The following is a 25,242-nucleotide window of genomic DNA, read 5'->3' on the forward strand; positions in this document are numbered from 1 at the left end:
CCCTTGGGCCTCTGCTGGGATGCTCAGAGAGTAGAGCAGGAACACCTCCTGGCTACAGCCTGAACCTTGGGCCTGACAGGCTGCTCCAGAGATGCACCTGTCCTCCTCCTCTACACCTTCCCCCACACGAGATTTCTCCTCCCAGCAGCAGTTTTACCTGGAGAGGAGCTCAGCATGCCAGACACCTTCCAAGGCAGGACTGTTCTGCCCCCGCCCACCCACCCCCCAGTAGCATTGCTTAGTTTTAAACGGTTGAAGGTTCCCTTCATGGAAGTGTGGCCTGGGGTGAGCCATTCGAGCTCCTGAGGGGCCAAGGGGGTCAAGCACTTCCCACCCCAGCCCCCAGGCCGAATAAGCCCTTGGCTGCCCACCTTGAGGCCTGTGGCTGCTGGGTGAGACTCTTCACAAGGGCTTCTGGAATTCTGCAGCCGGTGGTGGAAGGGGCAGGTTGCCTCACGGCAGAGGGGCATGTTGTCACTGCCGCAGGATTCTCTTGCCCTTGCTGCAGAAATCGGCCCAACAGTGCCACAGCATTCCACGGGCCCTGAGTTTGGGCCAGTGTAGCTTTGGGATCCAAGTAGTGAAGATTATCTGAAGGATAATTTTCTAGTCAACCAAATGTAAGTACTGTGACTTTACGCTGGTATTTTCTGGCTTGTGTCGTTGTCTGTGGCTTTAGGGGAGGATGGAGATGGGTGAGAGAAAGGAGGGACAGTCTTGAATCTGAGTGCATTTTTCCCCTCCCCTTCTAGCATCACCAACCTGAAGTACTGGGGGCGGTGTGAGCCAATCACCTCCAAGACACTACAGCTTCTCAACGACCTCTCCATTGGATATCCTTTTTAGCAGACCTCTTCCTTGGGTTTGGGCACCAAACGGGCACTCCCACGTTGTCACAGTTGCAGGCAGTTGTCAGGCAAAGCCAGGCTTCCTTGCTTTGATGTTCTTCAGGGCTCACTGTCCCATTTCCAGCCTGGCAATTGATAACTTTGGTCTGCCTCAAAATCATCACGCCGTTTCTCATTTTGCCCAGAAAAAAATGGCCCCTACCCTCTAGCTAAGTACTAGAGTTTTGCACTAGAACAGGTTAAGTTCATTTTCTTAACTCACTTTGTATTTGTAAAGTGCAGATAAATTGGTGAAGAAGCTTAGCCTAATTGGGTAGGTGCAACTAGGATTTTATAAAGCAAACTATTACTCAATAATTATGGGCTTGGAAGAGGACCCAAAAGTTGCCTTTTCAACTCCCAGCCCAATGCAGATTAATCTCTGCAGTCCTGACCATAACTAGGGAGCAGATCTGCCACATGAATGTACTTGCAGAGCAGGTAACTTGCACACAGCAGAAGGAAGGTGAAAATCCCATGGTGGCTATGTTCTGCCCCCACAGTTGGAGGCGGCAGTGTTTCTGAGAATTCATTACTAGAAACCACAGGAGGGGAGAGGGCTCTTGTGCTCAGATCCTGCTTGCCAGTTTCCCACAGGCATCTGGTTGGCCACTGTGAGAGCAGGATGCTGGACTGGATGGACCATTGGCCTGTTCTTAGGGTCACTAGCCAACCTGACCTATGGGTCAGGGACTGAGTGTGTGAATGCATGAGTACACGCAACTGCAGATATTGCAATAGGCATCTTTGACATTAAGGGACTAACTCGAATCAGTCACGCTGGCTGGGGCTGATGGAAGTTGTAGTCAGAATAATCTGGAGAGTACCAGGTGGAGGAACCCATCTTCCCGGGTTTGCATGAAGCTACCTTGTTCGCAGTCCTAGGAATCATCCCTTCATCCTCCCAGGGCTTTCTAACCAGTTTTTGACCGATGCTGTTTCCTTAACATTGCTTCTACCTACAGCAGCGTTAGGAAACTGGTGAAACTCAGCGCTGTGCAGTTCATGCTGAACAATCACACGGTAAGCTTTCAACCATCTCTGGAGCTTCACTAAGGTTGAGCGAATTTGCACGGTGAAAGGTGTCCCTGATTGTTCCTTAGGATAAAGTCTTCCTGGCCCAGGTAGCTTCTGTTCCCAAGGTCTCTGCTGAATACTTGGCAGCTCTCTTGTCTTCTCTCAAGGGTTGTTGCTTGTGCTTTGCTGCCCCCTATGGTGGCTTTTCATGCCATGCTTCTAGATCAGGCATCCCCAAACTCGGCCCTCCAGATGTTTTGGGACTACAACTCCCATCATCCCTAGCTAACAGGGCCCAGGGGTCTGTTCTAAATGGCAAAATTCTCCTACATCCATGCCTGAATCATCATGGGAGGCCTCTGTGCTGACAACCTGGGAGACAGACGGAGATGGAGAGAGGCTGTAACTTGAGGAATCGAGGGCAGCAGCAGTACTAGCAGCATCTGTGCACACAGAGTGGGAGAAGACTTTGATAGGGCCTGGCAGCCCCCTCTGATTCGCATGATACACCCCCAGCATTCTAGGCTCAGTTTTTCAGTAGTCTTTGTAGATATGCCACAAATGAGTTATTCTAGATCAGTGGTTCCCAAATTTTGGAGGGGGGCACCCCTTTGGTTCCATAAGCTCATCTGCAGTGCCCCCACCCTATAAAAACATACAGTAGTTTGCACAGCCCAGTAAGGAAGATAATAGCACAGTAAAATTCAAAAAAGTAACCATTAATTGTACATTTATCCAAAATAAAATAAAAACTATTTAGTTAAATTAATTAAACCAAATTGATGAATTTGATCCAGTGATGCCAGGTTTTCAAATCCTATCACTTATTTACACCTCCAGTGCCCCTCTGCTGCCCTCCTGCCTCGTAGCACCCCCCCCAGGTCATCCCCCACACTCCAGAAGGGGCCGTACCACCCACTTTGGGAACCACAGATCTAGAGGCTGGGCTACGTGTTTGAAACGGCTGCCCTTCAGGATTGCCAGAAGCCTGCTGTTTTGTTCTTGGGCAGAACCCATTGTCCTTCCTACAAAGGTTTGTCCCCAAATCCACATGGCAAGCTCTGGGATGTCTGTTGCGGCTGTTTTGGACCCTCAAATCCCACCAAATTCACTAATGCTGCTGGCCTGCAGACACCTGCCCTTCTGTTAGTCCCTTGTAGGACAATGACAACCAGAAAAAGAGAGAGAACCCTTTCAGTTTGTAAAAGCCTTGTCTTCCTGCTTGCCTGGAAGTGATTATTGCATTCCCAGGTAAACTAGGCAGGCCCCTTAGCCCCTTCCCCATGAGTTTCTAATCTGTCTGTCATCTCCTTTGCACACACCTCCGCAACCCTGAATCTGAGCTATCAAAGCATCCAAAATAGGAGAAGGAAGAGAGAGACCAGTTCCTCTTGCTGTGTAGAGAGTATGCAAAATGTTTTTTTCTGGAGTGTATGAGAGTTGCTTTGAGCCTGGGATTAAAATATTTTAAATAAACACATGCCCCCAGCCCTTGTGAAGAGAAGCTTGTCAGGATCCTTGCCTCTTTCTTTCCTATTAGAGTGGATGGATAATGACCTCTGGAAGGTGCTAAAGAGGTCTGTTTTCTAGGCTTTTCTAGTCCTTTTGGTCAGGGTTTGCATAGCTTTTTGCAGTTGTTAATTTCCAGGATACAAAGTTGCCTCGCCTGTTACCTTTACAATGCTTGGGCATTTGACTTGAGTCATCCACATTTGTCCGCTGTGCCCCACAGTCTCATGGCAGCTCTGCCTTGTATGCACAGGTCCAGGCGTTTCTATGGCTGCCTAGCATTGATGATAGCATTTCAAATGCTAGCTAAAGTGCTACAAATTGCACAAGTAAATACTAAAAAGAGGATGTTTTGCTATGGTTTCCTGTTATTCACACTTTTGTTGACCATTCAAAATGTTAAAGAGAATTTCAAAACCACGCCTAAAACATGACACTTGAATATGAAGATAAGTGAAAAATCCTGTGCATTGTAAGTCATCTAGTGGAGCTGCAGGCACTTGACAACTGGGATTGATTACCAAATTCTAGGCAAGCTGCCTCAACTGCCGAAAGCAGGGTGAGGAAGACAGTGTGCTCATGACTGGCCAGTGTGGACACAAGCCAGGCACAAAGCCTGCCCCTTCCAGCTGCTCCTCAATAACCTAATTTTTGTTCTTCAACAGAGTGAGCACTTTTCGTTCTTGGGTATTAACAATCAGTCCAACCTGAGTGATATGAGATGCCGGACAACTTTCTACACTGCACTTGGGCGCCTCCTCATGGTGGACCTAGGTATTGCACTCTGTTCTTACAGGCCCAGAAACAGGCCGCTAGACTCTTCTAGTCTTAACTAATTTAATGATTGGTGGGGGCAGTTAATAAGTTAACTTCCTGTAAAGCAAACAAAATCTGCTAGGCTGGGGGGTCCTGAATGTTGATCTTAATCTTGTACACATTAGCACCCCAAAGTTCACTAGACGGGCCAATTGAGAGAATTAGTTCTGCTGACACGACCCCAGATTTGTGGTGTGGGTTGCTGTGCACAGGGCTGTAGAAGATGACAGTCCTTCATGCCTCTCTTCCAGGGGAGGACGAGGATCAATATGAACAGTTTATGCTGCCCCTCACAGCTGCCTTTGAGACGGTGGCGCAGATGTTCAGCACCAACACCTTCAATGAGCAGGAGGCAAAGGTAAGGAAGGTCCAGCTCTTGCTCCCCCAAGTCTTCAGCCACCTCCTCGCACAAGCCTTCAAGCCACGGAGAGCTTCTTTTGCCTGCTTGGCAAAACATTCTGGACCTCAGCTTAAATCTATCGGCCAATGGCCCTGCTCACTGGGACTGATGCAAACGGTAGCCCAAAACTTCTAGTGCGCGCCTGGTTGCCAAAATCTGGCTTAGAGGCTCTCTCTCAACTTGTGTGCACAACCTCAAGGGCTCTTCCACATACAGTCTCTAGTGATGCCCAGCCTCCTTCAGAATATGAAGCAGGGATTACCTGTCAATGAAGGATGGTATCCTACTTGGGCTCAAGGCAGGTCTTTTACAAATTTAGCATACTGCATCAGGCCATTAGGAGGAAGCTCTCCCTCAACACACACCCCCCTCAAATTCTTGGTCCTGCCTGCTGTTGAGGCTAGACCAAGAGTCAGCAACCTTTTTCAGCCGTGGGCCGGTCCACCGTCCCTCAGACCATGTGGGGGGGGCAGACTATTGGGGGGGGTGAACGGATTCCTATGCCCCACAAATAACCCAGAGATGCATTTTAAATAAAAGGACACATTCTAGTCATGTAAAAACACGCTGATTCCCAGACCATCCGCGGGCTGGATTGAGAAGGCTGCATCCGGTCCACAGGCCTTAGGTTGCCTACCCCTGCTCCAGAGAAAGCAGGCCGTTCCTCATCTCTAGCCAGCAGAGAGAAGCCTGCCCCACCCCCACGGAATCACCGAGAACCCACCTAGGCTTAACATCCAGGAGAGTTGGAGCTATATTAGTTCCTGGCTGTCTTGCTGCTGCTGGCATAAGCCAGTTGTGGCTCTTAGGGCTTCTATAACTTGGATAATCTCTGCTATTGTATCCCTGAGCTGTTCCTTCTTAGAGGCTGTTGTATCCCTCTCCTTCCTTCCCCAATCTTGAGGGATTTAGTTTAATGCCAGTTATTCAGACTCTCTGGTTGGTCTCAGTGGCGCTGTGCCAAGCTTCTTTCTGATGGATGCTTCAGTTTGCTTGCCATTTTGGCACAAGCCCTGCCTTGAGAGTGAGCGAGAGGGCAAGAAGAATTCCCTCCAGATACCCTCCGTCCATCACAAGGAACATTCATAATAAATCCCACTGTTCTTCTTTGAGTGGTATCAAATGAGACAATGGGCCTGTAGATGTAGGTGTCTGGGGACTCAAGGGTGTTCTTTCCACCAGTGAGATGCACGCAATGTGCTCCCTGTCTTCCCACTAAGGGGGCAGAAGATGAGCACTGAGCTGAACTGTGTTCCGATGCTGTTGCTCAGGGAGTACAGTACAATCTCATTTTACGTGAAATTGACTCACAATTTCAACCTTGCATGGTTGAAAATGGGCTGGTTGAAATTGCACAGTTTAAATGCACACTAGACAGGGAGTTTAAAAGCTCTTTTTGCAGCGAGTATTCCTGGCATGGAAGGAACTTGCTTATATTGGGCATCTCTAACATGCCACAGAGTGCGCGCAGAGTAGACCACATAGATGGAATCACTGAAGAGACGCAAAGAGATCTTTGCAAGGTTTAATAACAAAAACTCTTCAAAACATACATCTTACATAGTGGTTATAATCACCACCCATCCATCCACCAGGGGGCAGAGTAAGGTACATACAGCACTTTATATACCATTCACAATTGCTGACCCAGCTTATTACAGTGACTTATCAGCACCTGCTACACAGCTGCAAAAACTAGGTCAGGATATGCACCCTTAAAGTGGCACACAACCTGTGAAACAACAATGAACCCTACCTTTAAACAAACTATTCAACAGAAAGTCCTGCTCAGCATGTGGGCTCTGGGATGCTCTCATGGGAACTCGGATGACCTCCAGGAGCATCCCAGAGCCCTTGCCTGTTTAAAAGCTTTCCACCTTGCTTTGGGGGCAAGGCCTGTTTACCGCACCGGGTCTGGAAGGCAATGATACTTGTGCAGGGGTGGTTCCAAGGAGTGGTTTTAGTGCACATGGTTTTGCATGTACACACCATCCTCAGAACTTAAGCCAAGCACAAGGTGTGATCATACTGTATCCATTTCTGCAGTTGCTTTTGGGTAGACTCTTGCATCTTTCCCCTAACCCACACCTCTCCCTTCACACAGAGGACATTGGTTGGCCTGGTGAGAGATTTAAGGGGGATTGCCTTTGCCTTCAATGCCAAGACCAGCTTTATGATGCTCTTCGAGTGGATGTATCCTTAATCCTTATGTATGTCCCTTTGCTTCTTCCTGCCACTGCTGAAAACTGCCTTGTGTTGCCTTCCACCTTTCTGATGATACTGCAGCTCAGGTGATGGGCTCTCAGCTGCTTCATTGAGAATTGAGTCCCCTGCCAGACCTTGGGCTTAATCTGTTCTTTTCCATGGAGTAGCAAAACTGCCTGATCTTCCCCGATCAACAGCAGGGCATGTAAGCCATGGAGTGCCACCTGTAGAATTCCTCCTGTCTTGACATCTGGGGAGGCTGCATGACTGGCCAGGGAAGAGAACCCACAAATAAGGTGCAGACATAGTGGTGGCAGTAGGATCTCAGCCGAGGGGATCCATTAAAGTACTCGTCCACTTTTCAGGCTTATTATCTGCACCCTAATCTGGCAACATCGGGTGTCTTGTGAGTGCCCATGCCCTCCTAAAGGTAAAGGGACCCCTGACCATTAGGTTCAGTCGTGACCGACTCGGGGTTGCAGCACTCATCTCGCATTATTGGCCGAGGGAGCCGGCGAACAGCTTCCAGGTCATGTGGCCAGCATGACAAAGCCGCTTCTGGCGAACCAGAGCAGCACACGGAAACACCGTTTACTTTCCCGCTGTAGCGGTCCCTATTTATCTACTTGCACTTTGACATGCTTTCGAACTGCTAGGTTGGCAGGAGCATGGACTGAGCAACAGGAGCTCACCCCATCGTGGGGATTCGAACCGCTGACCTTCTGATCGGCAAGCCCTAGGCTCTGTGGTTTAACCCACAGTGCCACCCGCCTCCACCCGCCCCTCCTGCCTTTAGCCAAATAATGCCCTGAGTTTTAAGAACCTGAATGTTTAAAGTCATCCTGGAAGCAGTGTTGCCTCCTTAACTTCTGCCTCACAGCTACCCATCCTACATGCCAATCCTGCAGCGGGCAGTTGAGCTCTGGTACCACGACCCAGCCTGCACCACACCTGTGCTCAAGTTGATGGCGGAGCTGGTGCACAACAGGTAGGTGAGGGGAGGAGGGTTGGAACTGCCAGGACTGACTTGCCTAGGAATGCAAGGGGGCCATTCTTATATCTGCAGGGGCCTTGATGGAATAAGGGGAAGAGAGGGGTTGAGGAGTGGTTTTAACAATACAATATTGGCAAGAGAGTTAAACGGGTTGTTATTTTTGTGTCAAAGTGCTGTTAAACAATTAATAAACACTGCCGTTCAGTTAATAATTTCCAGGGTACCACCATCAACTTATCTACGAGATCACCTTGCTTCATATACGCCCACTGGGCTGCTTCAGTCGGCGGAACTGGCACTACTGCAGGTGCTACGTAATACCTATTCCACATTTGTAAGGACTCGGTATTTTAGTGTGGTGGCACCTACACTTTGGAAATCCCTGTCTTTTGACACCAGGCAGGAGCCTTCATTATGCTCTTTTTTTGGTCCTGCTAAAAAAAAAAACATTTTTGTTTAGACAAGCCTTCACAGATGTTTAGAAAGCTGATGTGAGTTTTAATCTGTTTTTTGGTTTATTGTTGTTTGAACTTTTTGAAAATCTTAAATTACTGTTGTCATTTTTTCTTACTATTAATAATAATAATATTGTTTTACCTTTTATGTAAACCGCTTGCTCTCTTTTTTTACAAACAGTGTATAAATTTTATGAAATAAATCTGAATAAGCAGCCTTGACAGTAACAAAGAGCAATGCAAGAAACAATCACAGGAGAACATTAAACATTTGTTGATTTTATTTATTTATTTGGATACCACCCTTCACCCAAAGATCACAGGGCAGTTCACAACCTAAAACTCACCAGAAGCTTAAGTGTAACCACAGGAACCAGGTCAGTTCTCCCTGGAAACAGCATAGAAGACCCTCTGCCCTCTGGTTGCCTCTGTTGGCAGGGGCCTCTGAAGATCTGGACAAAGCAGAAGTAATCCTTTGAGCAGTGCATACTTGTGTGTGGAATTCCACAAGAGACCGTAATGGCTTTTTATTTTTGGTGGCTTTTTTAAAAGGATAGTTAAAGTAATGGAGGATGGGCCTATCATTGGCCATTATATGAGCTCCAGCTCTTTTTCTCCCCATACTTCAGCCAACTCACAACTTTTGTTCCTTCCTTCCAGATCCCAGAGGCTGCAGTTTGATGTCTCCTCACCCAATGGCATCCTGCTCTTCCGGGAGACGAGTAAAATGATAACTACCTATGGTGGGTCTCTCGAGGGAACGGGCATCCCTTTTCTCCCCTGATGGGCTGGACTAGGTAGAGTGGATGGCCAAGGGATGCCCCACTCCTTGACTGGCCTTAAACAGGGGGGGGGGGAGGCAGCCTGCAACATTCTCCAGTCACAGACCACCTCTAAAGGAGCATATCTGCTCTCTGAAGTCCTGGAGCAGGAGGAAAAAGAAACCTCCTTGCCAAAGGACAATCAGCCAGGCCATGGCTCTTCCCCCAGAACTTCCTTGCCCTCTAGCACTTTTCCAAGGTCGCTGCTGAGTCTCACTTTTTCTTCTCTAATTACATTCTGTGCTAGGTTGTTCACATGAATTTTTTGATTATTTTAGAGTAGAACCAAAGGTCATTGCGAGCAGCAACAGAGGGCAAACTATGCTGTGTTATAAAATAACATTTAAAAACAGGAGCACATTAAAAAGCACCTTTCTTTTATCAATATAAAGATTGGTATCGGCCTCACCCCCTTGTGAAGGCCACATGTTGAGAGTGAAATAATGGTCTCCTGCACATTCAGGGTGGCTTTTTGACTTCCACTTCTCTGTTGACTTCCTGAGAGTAATATACTTTGGGCTGAGGTTAAAGGGTAAATGTACTGAGCAGAATTGAGATAACTAGCCTTTTTAAAAATGCTTTTGCAGGAAATCGCATCCTAACCTTGGGGGAGGTTCCAAAGGATCAAGTGTATGCCTTGAAGCTCAAAGGGATTTCCATCTGCTTCTCCATGTTAAAAGCTGCACTGAGTGGCAGCTACGTCAATTTCGGTGTCTTCCGTCTGTATGGAGACGATGCACTTGATAACGCCTTGCAAACCTTCATCAAACTCCTGCTCTCCATCCCCCACAGCGACCTTCTGGTGAGCTTGTCCGCCTTACACCAGGCCCTCAAACCTTCCCCCACTTTGGGGCACCTTGGGCAGCATTCCACAAACTCATCCCATAAGCGCAAGGATTATCACTAGCACAACAATACTTCTCCCCGCACAATCCTCAAACCTGCTTGAGTGTTGGAGGAGCACAGATTTGCAGGCATGCAGGGGAAGAAGTTCTGCCGCACTAGTGAAATTCCTTGCACTGATCCTGGCTCAGCGCTGCTTTGCATATAGCCCCTTGTTTTACTGCGCTGCCTGTGCACAAATGTCACAGTTGGTTTGTAGTTACTCTGCGCCGCAGATGGGCAACCTGCTATCAATATTTTCCTTCTTGGAGCTTTTACAGTTAAGATTCCACCTTTTTCATGCCTTTATGTATTTCCCCCTATGTAGTTTTTGACAACCTGTGCTACAAGGCCTGCACTGAATCCTGCATGTTGCTACTAACAGGTGATTTGGGCAGGAAGGCCAATGCCCCTTGCTAGACAAAACCATGGGATGGGAGGCAGCACCCTTAACATGGCGTTGTGGGACGCAAATGGGAAGTTGGTCGGTAGATGCTGAAGAACGAGAAAGTGCGCTGTGGAGAATAAAACCACAAACTCCTCCTCTTACTTGTCACCTCTCTTTGCAAACACACACCTTGAAATTCTGGTGTTGAGGGTTCACAGTACATGGGCTAGTGCCTTCCACAAGCTCAACAATCAAGAAGCTGTATTTCCCCTGTTATGGGAGAGATGCTTTGAAACATACTGCTTCTGACAGCAGGGTTGCAGTGGGGTAGTATAAGCACTGTGCTGTTGCTCCCTGTAGCAGTTTTAGGGGGCGCGTCAGAATATGACTCTTCGCATCTCTCATACCCACATTCTCCCTTCCTTCCTTTGTTTGCAGGACTACCCCAAACTCAGCCAGTCCTATTATTCATTACTGGAAGTACTCACCCAGGACCACATGAATTTTATAGCTAGCCTGGAGCCGCACGTAATCATGTATATTCTTTCTTCCATTTCGGAAGGTCTCACAGCACTAGGTGAGTGTATCCATGTTCTCTGTGTGTCTCCTTGGATGTGTCAGCGATGGGCGGGAGCCTGAGGAGTCGGGGGGGTATATGGGCAGAGGAAGCAGGTGGGGACGAAGATCCAAGGGGCCAGTGACCTGTGGGGTGGGGTGCCTCCCTGTGAGGCAGCTGCCAGTGGTGGTGGAACAGGGGTCAGGAGGAGGAGACTGGGCAATTGAGACACACCACAAGCCTGCAGCCATAGGCACCTAGACAGATGATTCAAGATACAGAATGATGGCGCCGGGCGAGCCTCCTTGGGGAGAGCGTTCCACTAACGGGGAGCTACTGTTGAAAAGGCCCGTTCTCATGTTGCCACCCTCTGGACTTCCTCCGGAGGAGGCACACGAAGAAGGGCCTCAGTTGACGATCACAGTCAGGGTCGGTTCATATGGGGAGAGGTGGGTCCTTGAGGTATTATAGAGTCACCCCACTCTGCCCCTTCTTTCCTGTCTTTGTAGACACCATGGTTTGCACTGGCTGCTGCTCCTGTCTGGACCACATTGTCACCTATCTCTTCAAGCAGCTCTCCCGCAGCACCAAGAAGAGGGCTGCCCCCCTGACGCAGGAGAGCGACCGGTTCCTGCACATCATGCAGCAGCACCCAGAGATGATCCAGCAGGTAAGGGAGGTGCAGGTAGTTGTGCCTCCTTGGCTTATCCTATGACACTCATGGAGCTGAATTGTTGAGGCCCAACATTGATTTATTTAGTGCATTTGTATCCCATTCTTCAGGCAAAATTACTCCCAGAGGGGCTCGCATATAATCCAGACAAGACAGTCCCTACCCACAGGTTTACAATCTTATTTTAAAAAAAAAAAACTTCAGGAGCAGGAGGTGCCTGGTGGAGCTGGGCACCCAGCAAAGCAGATGGAACAAGCCCAGCTCCCTGTGTCTCCCACTGAGGCCATCTGATGGAGAACGGCTGCACCAACAGTTGAGGGGAGAGGAGACCTGATGGGGCTGGCAGCCTGTCACATCAGAGCTGATGATGCGTCTCAGCTCTCCTGAGCGAGGCCAGTCTGGAAGCACCTGCAGCAAGATGCTAATTTGCAGCCTCCCTACTCCTTCCTTTCAGTGCAAGCTTGAGAATTCTTGTGTGGCTTTTCTTGTGTGCACCTGCCAAGGCTCAGTTAAGGCTACTGGATGGGGCAGGAGAGAGCCTGTGCCCCAGCCCAGCAAGGGTAGTTACTTAGCTGATGCCCATCGTTACCTGTCATGCTCATCCAGGTCACACTGAACAGACTGGATGAGTCTTCTGGTGGGCTTAGGGGGGTGCACATTACCATCACCCAGAGTTAAGTTTCCTTGACTGACTGCCTACAAGCAGAGATGCAGCAGACCATTCCCCCTTTAAATGGTTCCATTCAGTCATACGTCTATTTCAATAAAAAATAACCCTGTGATCTCTGAAGAGTGTAACAGCTAGCTTGATTTTGCTCATTCCTTCTAGATGCTATCAACAGTGTTGAATATCATCATCTTTGAGGACTGCAGGAATCAGTGGTCCATGTCCCGGCCTCTGCTTGGTTTGATACTGCTCAATGAAAAGGTAAGGCTCTACTTCTTACTTCTTCTTAGAGAGTTGTTCAAGGCCGGGACTCCTTAAAAGGAGTGCTCAGGAGATGCTGACTCCTGAGAGCACAGTTCCTCGGATAGCTAACCATGATCTCCTCTTTTCTCCCCCCTTCCAGTATTTCTCAGACCTACGGAACAGTATAGTGAACAGCCAGCCTCCAGAGAAGCAGCAAGCTATGCACCTTTGCTTCGAAAATCTCATGGAAGGCATAGAGCGTAATTTGCTCACCAAGAATCGCGATAGGTCAGTATCTCTCCTGTGCTGCAGAGAGCAGACTGCATAACAGCTGGGGATGGAAATCTCCCCTGAGGCTGCCAGCAACTCACGGCCCTCCAGGAGCCACCGCAGGCATCAGGGGAGACTCTTTGCCTCCAGAGCTTCTCTCTGTAACGCTGCTCCACTGGAAAACATATGAGGTCATGAGCTCCTTAAGAGCTGCTTGGAATTTGCTGGGCAACACTAGTGGCTCAGACACAGGGCGGATGCTAGGAATGGGGAATGTTCACAGCAACTCTTACTTGAGGGCAGAAGCAAGTACCCTGTACTTGCAAGTATTTAAAGCAGTCTTCCCCCATATGCCCTTTGCATTAAGTCCTGGCATTTCCCAATTAGCAAAGCCCTGAGCAGGAGAATATAATACTTTGCAAAGCCTGTTCTGCAGGCTAAAAGCGAGGGTACTTAACAGTCCTAAATGGATTTTTTTAGGGAGGTGGGAGTGGGAAGTAGGAAATGTCAACAGCTTTCGGATGTCAGAAGGAAATTGGTGGGGGAACGGTTCTTGACCAAAAGTAAGGGAGCAGACTTGGCTTCGGCCATTCCACCCCAACCGTTAGGAATGTCTACCCAACTTGAAGAGCAGTTCAGGGATAGGACAGCCTATGGCTGTGGAAACCCATTCAAAGAATATTTTGCAGGTACCAATTGGCCCTGCTTCAGGGAATGTGTGCACACAGCTGCTATCAGCCTAAATTCCCAGCTGATTATTACAGAATTATTGTTCAAAACAGATTTTCAGAGAACGGGGATGCTAAAGCACATTTAAGGGAAAGATCAGAGAGGGGTAGAATTTAATGGGAAGAGTCAGGGAAGAGTCCTGCTACAGGAGGGTCTAAAGAACTTCACAAGAAAGCAGGACACAAATTATGACCCCTGCAAGTCTTTACCAAACGCCAACTTGCTGTGCCTCCAGAAAGGGCTATACACTTCACTTTCAGTTGCATTTCTTAAAAGTACCTTAAATGAAGTTACAAATTCACATCCCTGCAGCAAAATCGAGAACTGTCCTTATACTTCACTGAGCAGTGATTCTGAGTTCAGTTGTCAGTACAGATGTTGACCATCTCATGCGGGGTTCCTTTCCCGACCCCCTTGCGTATTGGCAGAGCGTGTTTAAGTGCGCCTCACCCAATTCTGCCTTATTCCAAGCCCAAAAAGGCCCACACGTTGGCAATCGCATGTCAATTGGGCATGCCTAAAATGGTTGTCGCCTGTATTTAATAGGTTGCCTAACATCTTGTGATGGTGGATTTTGCCCGCTTTCTAACCCCGCTTTGCCTTGCCTCCTTGGCAGGTTTACACAGAACCTGTCTGCATTCCGGCGGGAGGTAAATGACTCTATGAAGAACTCCGCCTATGGGGTAAACAGCAACGACATGATGAGCTGACATCTCGCAAGGAACCTCTCTCTGGCCTGGGCCGGGGAGGTTAACTTTTCCGATGGAAAGACAAAAGGGCATTTCTGATCCCTGCTGGTCCCTGGGGCTAGGCTGCAGGAGGAAGGGGTGTTTAAAAAAGAAAGTTCACCAGGGCAGAGAGGGCTCGTTTCCTTGGGGGCGGAGCAAGGGGGAGACCAGCGTATTTCCCTGGCTGAATGTTGGAGAGGAACCCCAGCGTCCTGCCGCAGCCTGCCTTGTATAAACATGTACATTTTTTCATAACATTTTGAACAAGGTTTATATTGACTCAAGTTTAAAAAAAAAAGTGTGACTGAAATTTTTACAGAGTTTAGTGCACCAATGCTGAAGTGAGGGTTGTATGTGAGTGAGGAAGCTGTGTCTCCTGGCCGCCTGCCGTGTTCCTGGGCAAGGGGGTGTGAAAGTGCAGAGTTATATTTAGTAACCAGTGTAGAGAGAGAGAGAGAGAGAGGCACAAGAAGTGTAAAATTCCAAATGTATATTTTTCTTATACATCCCTTTTAACTTGCACCATCCTGCCCCAATCTTCCTTCTCCCCTCCCCACCCCTTCTTGTTAGGAACTCAAAGCCATGCCATGCTCCATGCTGTTCCGTGAGTTTCCATCCCCTCTGCCCCATCAAACTGACACAGCTCTCTTCCTGCCTGGTCCCAGCTGGCCAGCCCAAGGAAGCCTGAGCTGCTCTGTCTATCCCCCCCCCCCAACATTGCACCATGCTTTTTCCCTCCCTACGTGTGTGGACCTTCCTGTTTCTCAGCTGCTGGAAAATGCATAGAGAATCTGCTTCAGGGCCTGAGCTAGTTTCTCTCCTCCCCAAAAGGCAGCCTCTGTGAACTGCCTTGCCTTGTAGAGCCTGGCCATGGGCTTCCTGAGGCCATCTCTGCTGCTTGTCTACACCTGCCTACAGTGGGGACTGTGGGGAGTGGGCACAGGCTTGCTACCAAGGCAGGCCCAGCATGACATGTAACAAATCCCCTTGAGAAAAGTCCATCTCTTCCCCCCCCCAAAAAAAATGCTGCACCAACATCAATGTATTTCAATATTTAAATTTACTTAAGAGGAAATAATGGGGGGGGATAACCTGTTTGCCTTGTACTTCCCCGTTTTTCTTGCTGCTAGTTCTGTGCACCCCCCCCCCCCAGCCCAGCCCTAACCTGCCCTGGTTGCTCTTCCCAGATAGCACCTCCTCGGTTTTTATTCCTTTTTGTTCTTTCTCCTCTGGCGACTGTGTGTTGGGTCCTTTTTGCGTGAGCAGATTGCTGGATGACTTGTAAGGGTGTTTGCTGCATACAGTGTAAGCATTGTGGCTGCAAATAAACTTCAGTGGTTTCTACTGAGCTGTGTGGAACCAGGCCAGAGTGTTACTCTTGTGTGACGTTAAATGACGGTGGGGTGTGATGACCACGAGCCAACAGGCGGGTGTGTCTGGGAACAAGAGTGTAACTTCTTGCCGGCAGTAGGCGACCCTCTTAGCACCTGCTTGCTTCCTCATCCCTGCTGGAAAAATATAGCGGAGGGGAGAGAGTGGGGACGGGAGGAGAGGTGACGGTGCCATAACCATCTCCAAAAGTAGCCAGGTTAAAAGGATCTCACACGCAGCATTTGCAAAGAGAGTATGGTCGCATCTTACATGCATTCAATTTGTGCAATTTCGACGATATGCAGTTGAAGGCAACTGATTGAAATCCTGCAACTTCAGATGCAAGCGAGGCAGAAAGCTTAAAAATTCTTTTTGGCTGTGAAAACCCAGTGGTGTGTGCATCAGTTCTGGAAGCCCTGAGCATGGGTGGCTTTGAAGGGCTTGAGTGTACACATTTCTGCATATACACAGAACCCTTGGAACCAAACCCCCACATAAGATGCAATTGTACGGTACAGGCTTGTTGGGGGGGGGGCAGGACTGGACTGCTTCTCCAAACTCCGTTTTTATGCCACAGATTTCCATACTCTGATGAGCTGCTAGAGGAATATGGTAGTAAACTTGGTTTGCAGCTCTCCCCTGAACCCATCTTTTATCTCCACAGCCAACCCTTCACATTCGGGGCTAGAGCAGACACACAATACGAAAGCTGCTATTCAAGTTTATTTACATGCTGCTTTTAAGCCCCAGCTGTCAATACCCACCCACATTGAGGAAGCAGTTTGCCTCAGGCACGTGCAAGAGAAGGGCGGGTGCCTTAGGTACATGACAGGCACACTCATACTAGACAGAGGCATAGAACTGCATACTAGCACCCTACAAGATTTTTCTGAGATCATTGGTCCAAACTAGCTTTTTTGGAAACATGACAGTATCCTACATAGTGTGGGTGAATATCCCACACTATGTGGGAGTGTGTGACTTGTAACTTGGTAACCATATTTAACATGGTCGTTTGTGTTGATTACCTGTGATCATCCCACAGCTTTTAAGTTTGTTGTATTCTGTGAATCAGTGAGAGGGTACAAAAACCAGGGACTAACTAGGACTCGCCTGCTGCTGATTTTCATTTTAGCTTTTAATGTTGAGTTCATTTCCATAGTATTTGGACTCTTGACATTATCAGTCTGTTGCGTCACCGTTATCCATTATTTAGATCATTTTGGCACCTTAACATTCCAGCAGCAGCTGTGGCTTTTACACCTCTGCCTTGAAACGGGAACAGTCTGCAGCTCAGCTAGAGTTGATGCTGGTGCAAAGCCATGATCCCTGTCCATTCTGAATGTGTTGCCCTTTCTGAGAGCAAAACGTCTCACCCGGAGCTAATCTCTTCTGTGGCTGAGCTGGCTTTCTTGGCATTGTTGTAGACCACACTGTTGTAGCCTTCTCGGTTACGGGCTATTTCAATGGCGAAGAATTGGATCCTGGTTGCTAGGAAGAGAACTTTCTTTAGGATGGGCATGACACTTAGGGATGTCACTCCGCTTTCCAACTAATACACCACACTTCCCCGCAAACACATGCAGAACAAAGGACTGGGAGGGAGGGTGAATGTGCAGTGGGATGGCTTGTTGGAAGGGGCCCTATTTTCCTTCATCAAGGATGCTCTTGGACTGACCAGCAAAGCCATTCTAGGCATCAGCCTTGACCTCATGCAGGGGCTTGGACTAAGATGGTTCATGGGATCCCTTCCAACTCCACAGTGATATATGACCTGGCCAGAGGAAGCACAACTGAAAGCAGAAGAAAGTTGCCTTACCAAATACTGTGTTCTCTTCTGTGTAACCTTTACTGCAATCCAGACGTAGAAGTGTGCCATAATTAAAGTCCTCAACTACTCCATCAAACTGCAAGCAGAATGGACGCCATTTCTGTGGAGGAAAAGCATTCAGTTACTTCCTGCCCAGCAAGAGTCTCAAGAGCAACCAGCCTCAAGCCTCACACCCAGCACAAACCTCTTTAGCAGGTTCGGATTTAAGATCCTCAGAGTCGAGCACATCAATCTTAAGATGGTTAAAGTCCTTCCTGAATTCAGTGTAGATCTGGTCGTCGGCTTTGGTAAGTTTCAGGAATTTGGGATCAACTGAAGAAATGAGCTACACATGGGGAAAGTAGGCAAGGTTAAGTGGGAAGAACAGAAAACAGGATTGCTACCACCACTCTTTCATCCAGGCCAATAAGTGACTGAAGCAAGCCATCTGCACATCAGTTGTGTGATGTAGGGCTCACACTCGGAGCACCTACAAAACATGAGAGGAAAACCTGGTGACAAGACTTCAGACTCGCAAGGGGTTTGACAATTATGTGGCCAATCCGGCCAACTGTATTTGACACCAAAGTCGTCAAATGCTGAAGCTGTGGGGGGGTGGTTGGCAGCTTTATGCCCAAGGTGTCAAGAGCACGAAGGCTAAACCAGAAAAAAATTCCCTTTCCTGTGGAAACGGCCATTCTTGGCCCCACCTACTTGCTCCACATCTTTCTGTGGCCAGAGGAAGCTTATACTGTATAGCAGTTCCTCAGCCATGGGACACTGACATCCTTTGCTGAGCATCCATTAAGCCCTCAGGGAAGAGAGGAGATATTTTGCAATTGGATTCTATCTAACCCAGTGGGAGGGAAACTGGTGATCAGAATTAGTGGCTGGGCTCCCAAGGCCAGCCAAAAACTAGCCCTCAATTTATACAATGAACCAGTCACTGCTGAGGATATTACCTAATGCTAGCTGAAAAACCAGCAGAAACACCTGCTCCTGAACTACTTTGAGAGCACCGCTGTCATACAAACATCAATTACCTGGATGTGGGGATGCCCTCAAGCGTGTACACTACCAAGTGAGCCAAGCAAAGTGCTTTGCCGCAGGACTGGGACCTGGGAGACCAGGGTTCAAATCCCTGCTAGTCATGAAGCTCACTGGGAAAGCTTGGGGGTGGGCCATCACTGCCTCTCAACCTAACCTATGTGGGGCTTAAACAAAAAGGGACGAAAGAACCATGTACACCACCTTGAGTTTCTCGGAGAAAAAAAGGTGGTTATAAACACAGGCACGGTGTAGGCAGAAGCGCAGCTCACACACACCCCCTGTGCCTTAAAAACCTGCTCTAGGCAAGCATGGGACATTTTTGCCACATTCCTGCTCCTTCCATTCCTCCACCTGGGAGCTTCCATGTCATCCTCCAGGGCTTGGAGGGTCCACCTCTTTGCCTTGTCTTTTGACACTCGAGGCTTATGTTTCTTTGGACTCACCTTGTTTTTATACTTGGAAGTTGCTTTTATATTGTGTTGGAACCCACCCTGGGACCTTAGGGCAAAGGGTGGTTAACAAATAAGACGAATTAATACCGAGCCGGGGGCGTCCGGATTTAGGGGAATGCAGTGTCGGGTTCCTTGTCACAAAGGCAGGGGGGGCTCCCCTCCTCCTGTGGCCGAGCAAGGCGACAGAGGGTCCCCCCCAGCGGGGAGCCCACCCCCGTTGTCCCCCTCTCTCTCCCCCACGGCAGGACTCACGTTGAAGTAGACCTCGGCGTGCTGGTGGGCCTTCATGGCCCAGATCATCTCCACGGTGGGCTGCAAAGAGATAGAGAGAGGAGGAGGAGGTGCCAGGCTGCTCCCTGTGTCCCCGTGGGGGTCCGGCCCGCCACCCGCTCCCCACCCGGCCCCTCGCTCACGTCGTTCCCGTAGGCCTCGGCGGGCAGCGAGAGGGCAGCGGCTGCGGCGGCGGCTTCATGGGCGCCCTGCAAGGTGGGATAGAGAGAGAGAAAGATACCCAGTGAGAAGGGGGGGCCGCGACGTCGCCGCCGTGGCAACCCGGCCGCCCCTTCCCCTCTTCCGCACGCTCACCAGCGCGCCCAGGCCGCCTCCTGCGAGCGTCGCCATCTTGGTCGCGGGGCGGGGCTGTGCGCAGGCGCCACCGGAAGGGGCGGGGCCCTGGAGGCGGGGCGGGGCTTTGCCCCTGGCAGCTGCGCGGGGCAGGGAACTGAGAGCGTCCCGAGCAGCCGGCTGGATCGGGCGCGCGGCCCATCTCGGGGGGCGAGGAGAGGGGCAAGCGGGGTTTGCACGCAGCCGCGCCGCCCTCTCCGCTTTCGGGACGCTTGGTCCCTCTTGGCACCCGAGGAATCAATCGCCCGCCCGGCCTCGCCTTTCGTTGCAAGGGCGCCCCCCGCTTCAGGCGGTCCAGGCGCGTCTCTGGATTCGCGGCCGAACATGGGCGCACCCCTCCGTCCCTCGCACGCAGTGGTCAGGCTCGCTTCCAATGGGAGTTCAATGGCTGCTGCTTTTGTCCAGTTTTATTCAGCATCCGCGCTCTGCTCTCTGGGAAGGGTTCCTGCATTTCAGGGGGTGGACTAGATGGCCCTTGGGATTCCTCCTAGCTTGCAATTCTACGATTCTTCGCTCCGTGCAACAGGCAGCGCAACTCCCGGGCAGTCAGAACTTTCTCTGAACGTATCGTGCAAGCAGCGTGCTCCTTATATTGTGTTTTTCCTGTATTACAACCGTTATTCTAAAGTATTCAAACTATAAGAAATAAAATTAAAAGCAAAAATTAAGAAGCACACCGCAGCTTGCACAGTGGTCCTAAGACCCTGCGCAATTTTCAAGCGGTCCATGGGGGTAATTTGGGAACCACTGATTTATTGCAAGTGCAGGCGTGTGAGCTTTGTGGCTGCAGAGCTCGAGCAGAACTAGGGTGGCCTCCTGGCTCCGCGAGTCACTTGAGAGAGACCCGCCCTTGTTGGCTGGGCCTGAAGGGAATTGCGCCCCAGTAACGAGGGTGAGGTACAGAGATGATGCTGCCGCAGCCCCTCTAACCCCAGAGCAAAGGGCCACGGCCACAAGCCTTCTGCTATACAGGGAAGAGCTTCTAGTTGTGGGCTACTACCTCCCTTTTCTTGTTACACGTGTAGGTATAGTTGAGATCAGGGGGCAGTTGAATGCCTCCAGGAAGCCCACCAGCAGGGCAGAAGTCTTCTGCAGCGTCTGTTCTCTAGCAGCTGGTATTCAGTGATACCAAACCCCTTTGATAGCCATCTAAGCCGCTAGCCACCACCCCGTCTTGTGGCAGTGAGTTCCAAAAGTTCAGCTGCACTGGCAAAGAAAAAGCGCATTACATGCGTTGCTTAATGCATTCTAACACTGTGACACCAGATGGCGCTGTGGAGTTTCGTTTTTGCTAACCCGATTTCTCATACAAAGTTTAAAACGCGTTTAACTGAAACATTTATTTGATGTGTCTAGATCCTGAATCTCCCTGATCCTGAACGAGAGGGGAAAACTTGCTTCTCTCTCTACTACCTCTGCACTGCACATGCCTTTATCGTATCTTCTGTCACGAGTTCCTTGGAGAAAACTGTGGCAGTATACAAATACTGTAGTACGGTAATAATAATGCACCTGAAATAAAAGTAATCGGCTGCCCTACCATCCGTAGGCCCCAGAGGGCACCAGAGCACCGCAGTACTGCCCGCTGCGTGCTGATGACGGCTGCTGCTGCTGTGTTATGCCGGTTTGCGCAGCAGGCTCTTTTCAAGGAGGGGGTGCGTGGAGGGGGTGCATCTTGGCCAGGGATGAAAGCGGCCCACCGCTTCTGCCAGAACCTCCCGTCGCGTTATAACGGTACGCTAATGAGCCTCATGAGGCAATGTGGGGGTCAAACCACCCCAAAACATCTAGGCGCTTGAGGCTGAAACTCCGAACTGTACGGAGACAATCGGGCTAATTCAAAGGACGCAAAATTCCCCGGAGAGGCGCTGCCAGCCAGCCTCCTTCGGATGAGCAGGCGCTGGCAGCCCCCCTGCGCTGCCCCCTGACTCTTCCAGGGGGGGTTGCGCCCAGTGGTGGGTGCGATCAGCCTGTCCCCCACGCGCCAGGCCCGTCCATCATGCCATGCAGGGCCGCTCCAGCGGCAGGCAACCAGCTCTGGACGTCCTCGGTGCGGGTGGCTGCGGGTGCGCTGGAACTGCCCCGCCAGATGGGCTGCCCGGGTAGCGAGTCCTGCCTGGGATGCCAAGAAGCCCCTGAGCAAAAGGAGGGAGACGCTTTCACCGCCCCCTTTCCCTCGTCCTCGCTGGAGGGCAGGACAGTCGAGCTCAATGCAATGGCGAGTTAATCCTCCAGCTCACGGAGCGTGCGAACCTGCCCTCCCCGGTCTAAATATCATCCGAAGGGGACATGGAGGAGGACGAGACGGGGCTATGCTTGGCGGGGGCGGGGGTGCAGGTGTGCCTCCAGGCAGTCCGCCCTCTCCCCTCTGTGATATGGCCAGGCGACCTGGGCAGATCGCCATCTCCAATCCTGCCCGGGGTCTGGGCGCCCAGGGCTGCCATCACCCAGCTCCAAGATGCCGGGCGCGCACGCAGGCTCCGGGGCCGGGCTCAAGGGATGGTCTCGCTGGGGAGGCGCCTTTGGTGGAGGCTGGGCGCTGTCCGTCCGGCCCCGCGGCCCCCCAGGACGTCTGCCCGGCGAGAGGAGGGGGGGCCGCTAGCTCGCTCGCCTCTTCCCCCGACTTGCGCAGCAGCGGCTGCTCCTCCTCCCCACGCGGGTTGCTGCGGGAGGCGGCCGGGCGGTCGCGCTGGCAACGCGCAGCGCCAGGCGAGAGATGCGGGAGGCGGCAGCAGCAGCAACAGCAACAGCAACGAGGATGGCGCCGCTGCCGGGAAGGACCAGCGCCCCGCCCGCCGCCGGGCCCGCGGCGCGCCTCTGAAGGTAGGCGAACGGCTCCAAGGGCGGGCAGAGGCCGGCGGGCCAGGCACGGCGCAGGTGGGGTGGCCGGCTGGGCCCAAGCTCTTCCCGGCTCGAGAGGACGCCTATTGCTGCCTTGCAGGGCGAGGCTGCGCCACCGCCCCGGCCAAGGGCATCCAAGCGCCTGACACCGTGGCGAGGCGCTAGGGCGCGCGAGAAGGCACTCTCGGTCGCGGGAGGTATCGCCCTGGCCCCTGGCCCTTAGCTCACGGTACCCGGAGCTCCCTGCAGGAGCAGTTCCACGTCCAAGGAACGCCGAGGCTGCCCGCCGGCCCTGCTGCTGCTTTGCCGAGGGGGTGTATGGGACCCCCCCAGAACGTGGAATCAGTCTATGGAAATGGAATCAATCCGAGCTGGGTCGCCGACTGCTTAGGGGCGCTCGGAAAAGCCCTTCCCGGGAGGGTCCGTCCAGCTTGGACTGAAGTCCCCTCCCCCGCCTTGGCTTGGGCCTTTTAAATGGGGCTCTCCGATGGTCCGTCCCGTCCCCCGTCCCCCAGCTGCCCGCCCTCCACCTGGCCTGGTGGTCCAGCCCTGCTCTCTTTGTGGATGGAGAATCCCCTCGGGCATGGAGAGACCCGGCAGAGGCAACCGCCCGGGACTGAGCCTGAGCGAGGAAGCGATTGCTGCGTTGGATCCCTCGGCCTTCCCAGCGGGGAGGGTTCCGGCGCAGGGTCCGTTGGGGGCGCCCCTGAGCCATTTGGGGAAGGGGCAGAGCGCGAGCAGGGTGTAGCTGCGAAAGCAGTTGAATGGAGTAGGATGCGGGCAGGGTGAGCTTTCTTCAAACTACCTGGGGAGGCTCACAAGTGGCAGGGGAGCGCAGGAGTGCGCAGGCAGGGCTGGCCTCGAAGGCGGGGGCTCCAAATCTCAGCACCTCTTGTAGGGGGGATTGAAGCACCTTTGGGCGCGGGGTCAGGAAGGTGTCACAATGACTGCCAGCTCGTGGGGATGCGGTAAGTCATGGCCTGGAGGGCGTCAACCTCCGAAACAGGTGCAGCGCTGCACCTGTTGGGCGCCCGTCAAAGACTGGGGCGGTATGTGTGGGGCTGAGGCGAGGGTCCAAACCCAGCGCGGGCTGGCAGCTCTAGAGCCTCTCCGGCTAGGCGAGGCAAGTGCAGGGCCTGATCCTCAGGCCCAGAGGCGGCCCGGCCCCTGGCGGCCCCGTCTCTACCCGCAGGCCTCCTCCTCCAGCCGGGGCGCGGCCCGCTCGTGCTTCGTCACGACGCTCCGCTTGCTGGCTGGCTGCTTCCCCGGCGGCGGCGGGCGGAGGCTCCCAGGCACACAACGCGCGCGCCCTCGGAGCGGCAGCATTCGGCGTCGGGTGCTCGGCGCTGCCCGCGCAGTCCCCACAAGCAGCAGCCTCGCTCGCCCGGCCTGGTAAGTGCCAACTTTCTGCGGAGCCAGGAGACAGTTGGGGGTACACCTGTTGGGTTTTTGTCTGTCGTAGACTTCTAAAAGACAGGGCGGGGGGGGGGGAAATAAGCCAGTCCGGCCTGAGCCCCCTTTCCTCCCCAAGCTAGCTGGGAATCGCTCCTTCCTTCCGCTTCGCCTCCTGCGTATTTGGACTAATTTTGGCGGCCGTCGAGCGGGAGGCGGCTTGGGAAGCGTCGGCCGGGCCGAGCTGAGCTTCTCCTTTCCGAGGTGAGTTCCAATAAGGCACCCCCGGCGGACTCTGCCTTGTTGTTCCTCACAGCCAGGGAAGGGCGAGGCCAAGAGCGCCAGTCTACACGTCTAACCAACCAGATTAAGCAGGGTTGCCAACTTTTTTCCGGCGCGGCTCCTGTGCCACATGTCGAGCTCGAAAACTGCGCGCAGGAACACAGATGGCGGGATGGCGGTCTGGAGTCCGGGGGATAGGAAGCGCTGCTTGACGGCGTGAATCGGGCCCCGTCGGGTCTGGCTGTTGTTAAAGGCACGGGACTCCGGCCAAGAAACGTTGGCCGCTGAGTTTCCGAGGGAGGGTCGTCTGCTGGGGTTCTCCAAGGTACAAAGTTGACTGCGACGACCTTTTCCAAGTTCCAGCCCGAGTCTCCTCGAGAGGCGGCGCCAGGACTGGCCTCGCTCTCGTCTTGTCCCCTCCGTGAGGTGTTTCGGGGTTGGGCCTCCTCCCTGCTCCCTGGTAAAGGCTAAGGGGGGGATCGGGAGCAGCCAAGCCAACGGCTGGCAGGCTGACAGGTCGGCCTCTCCCGGACTGGACGTGCCCGGGGGTCCCCCGAGTGTTGACGAGCGCTCCGACGGGCGTGGCAGCCTCCGACGTCTAAAGTTTGAAACGGAGCTTATTGGCGCAGGAGCCGCTGAGCGCGTAATTCGCCTTGCAAAGCCTCCCTCGACGGCTGCGGCGCTTTCGGCCGCCCCTGCCAGCGATGCCCTCCGCGGTTTGCAAGTGGCGATCCCAGGCGGCGATTCCGGAGCGGGGCCACAGCCCCCCCCCCCCAAGCTGCACACACATCCAGCGCAAACCGCGTGACGGCTGCTTCGCTGGACTGGGACGCGGGGCCGTTAATACCGGAGCACGTATGTAAATATCTGTCCCACTCGTCGTTCTTCCTTTATTTTAAGGGGAGAAGCGGTGCCAAAGGCCCCCGTTAGTCCCCAACATGAGATCCCTACCCACCTGCAACCTTGGCGAGCTATTGCTGCCAGTAAGTGTGGGCAATGTGTGTTTAGGTGGGCCATTGGTCTGACTGCCCAAGGCAACTTCCGATGCGCGCCTGTGTCTATAACCCCCCCCCCCCCCAAGCTCAGGAGCTCTTTTGTCAGACCCACAAACAGTGCAAGGAAGAAAACGAGGGACGCCAAGGAGGCGGGAAGGGAGCCCAGAATGTTTTGAAGCCAGGAG

General features: G+C 52.1%; 3 protein-coding genes across 8 annotated transcripts in view; 2 read left to right on the top strand and 1 right to left on the bottom strand.

Moving 5' to 3' along the window:
- Positions 1–15,588, top strand: part of XPO7 (exportin 7) — a 48,753-nt gene extending 33,165 nt beyond the window's left edge. For both annotated transcript variants that reach the window (XM_035117782.2, XM_035117783.2), the window contains 13 exons: positions 753–833; positions 1,847–1,910; positions 4,079–4,187; positions 4,481–4,587; positions 6,734–6,822; positions 7,715–7,822; positions 8,944–9,026; positions 9,692–9,906; positions 10,813–10,951; positions 11,440–11,600; positions 12,433–12,531; positions 12,674–12,801; positions 14,129–15,588. In XM_035117782.2, the coding sequence (XP_034973673.1) occupies positions 753–833; positions 1,847–1,910; positions 4,079–4,187; positions 4,481–4,587; positions 6,734–6,822; positions 7,715–7,822; positions 8,944–9,026; positions 9,692–9,906; positions 10,813–10,951; positions 11,440–11,600; positions 12,433–12,531; positions 12,674–12,801; positions 14,129–14,222 (1,477 nt within the window). In that variant the 3' untranslated portion in view covers positions 14,223–15,588. The remainder of the gene's footprint in view (positions 1–752; positions 834–1,846; positions 1,911–4,078; positions 4,188–4,480; positions 4,588–6,733; positions 6,823–7,714; positions 7,823–8,943; positions 9,027–9,691; positions 9,907–10,812; positions 10,952–11,439; positions 11,601–12,432; positions 12,532–12,673; positions 12,802–14,128) is intronic.
- Positions 15,589–16,734: 1,146 nt separating this feature from the next.
- On the bottom strand, positions 16,735–19,567 carry PBDC1 (polysaccharide biosynthesis domain containing 1). The gene is made up of 6 exons (XM_035117784.2): positions 19,509–19,567; positions 19,337–19,402; positions 19,176–19,235; positions 17,627–17,767; positions 17,431–17,542; positions 16,735–17,102 (listed from the first exon to the last, which is right to left on the bottom strand). The coding sequence occupies exons 1-6, from the start codon at positions 19,542–19,544 to the stop codon at positions 16,984–16,986; spliced, it is 534 nt and encodes a 177-aa protein (XP_034973675.2). The 5' UTR covers positions 19,545–19,567; the 3' UTR covers positions 16,735–16,983.
- A 4,078-nt stretch (positions 19,568–23,645) lies between these two features.
- The window catches only part of DMTN (dematin actin binding protein), a 62,070-nt gene continuing 60,473 nt past the window's right edge, over positions 23,646–25,242 (top strand). For 4 of the 5 annotated variants that reach the window (XR_009557824.1, XM_060276387.1, XM_060276385.1 and 1 more), the window contains exon 1: positions 23,646–23,780. The gene's annotated coding sequence lies outside the window, so the exon portion shown is untranslated. The remainder of the gene's footprint in view (positions 23,781–25,242) is intronic. The other variant, XM_060276388.1, reaches the window with a different exon arrangement.

The sequence above is a fragment of the Zootoca vivipara genome, chromosome 6, assembly GCF_963506605.1.
Source record: "Zootoca vivipara chromosome 6, rZooViv1.1, whole genome shotgun sequence".
NCBI lineage: Eukaryota > Metazoa > Chordata > Lepidosauria > Squamata > Lacertidae > Zootoca > Zootoca vivipara.

Excerpts from the sequence above, each read along its gene's own strand:
- PBDC1 (XM_035117784.2), bottom strand. The coding sequence starts at position 19,544 with ATGGCGACGCTCGCAGGAGGCGGCCTGGGCGCGCTG. Across the intron at positions 19,403-19,508 it reads GAGGCGGCCTGGGCGCGCTG|GGCGCCCATGAAGCCGCCGC; the intron begins GTGAGCGTGCGG and ends CCCACCTTGCAG. Across the intron at positions 17,543-17,626 it reads AATCCGAACCTGCTAAAGAG|AAATGGCGTCCATTCTGCTT; the intron begins GTTTGTGCTGGG and ends TTTCCTCCACAG.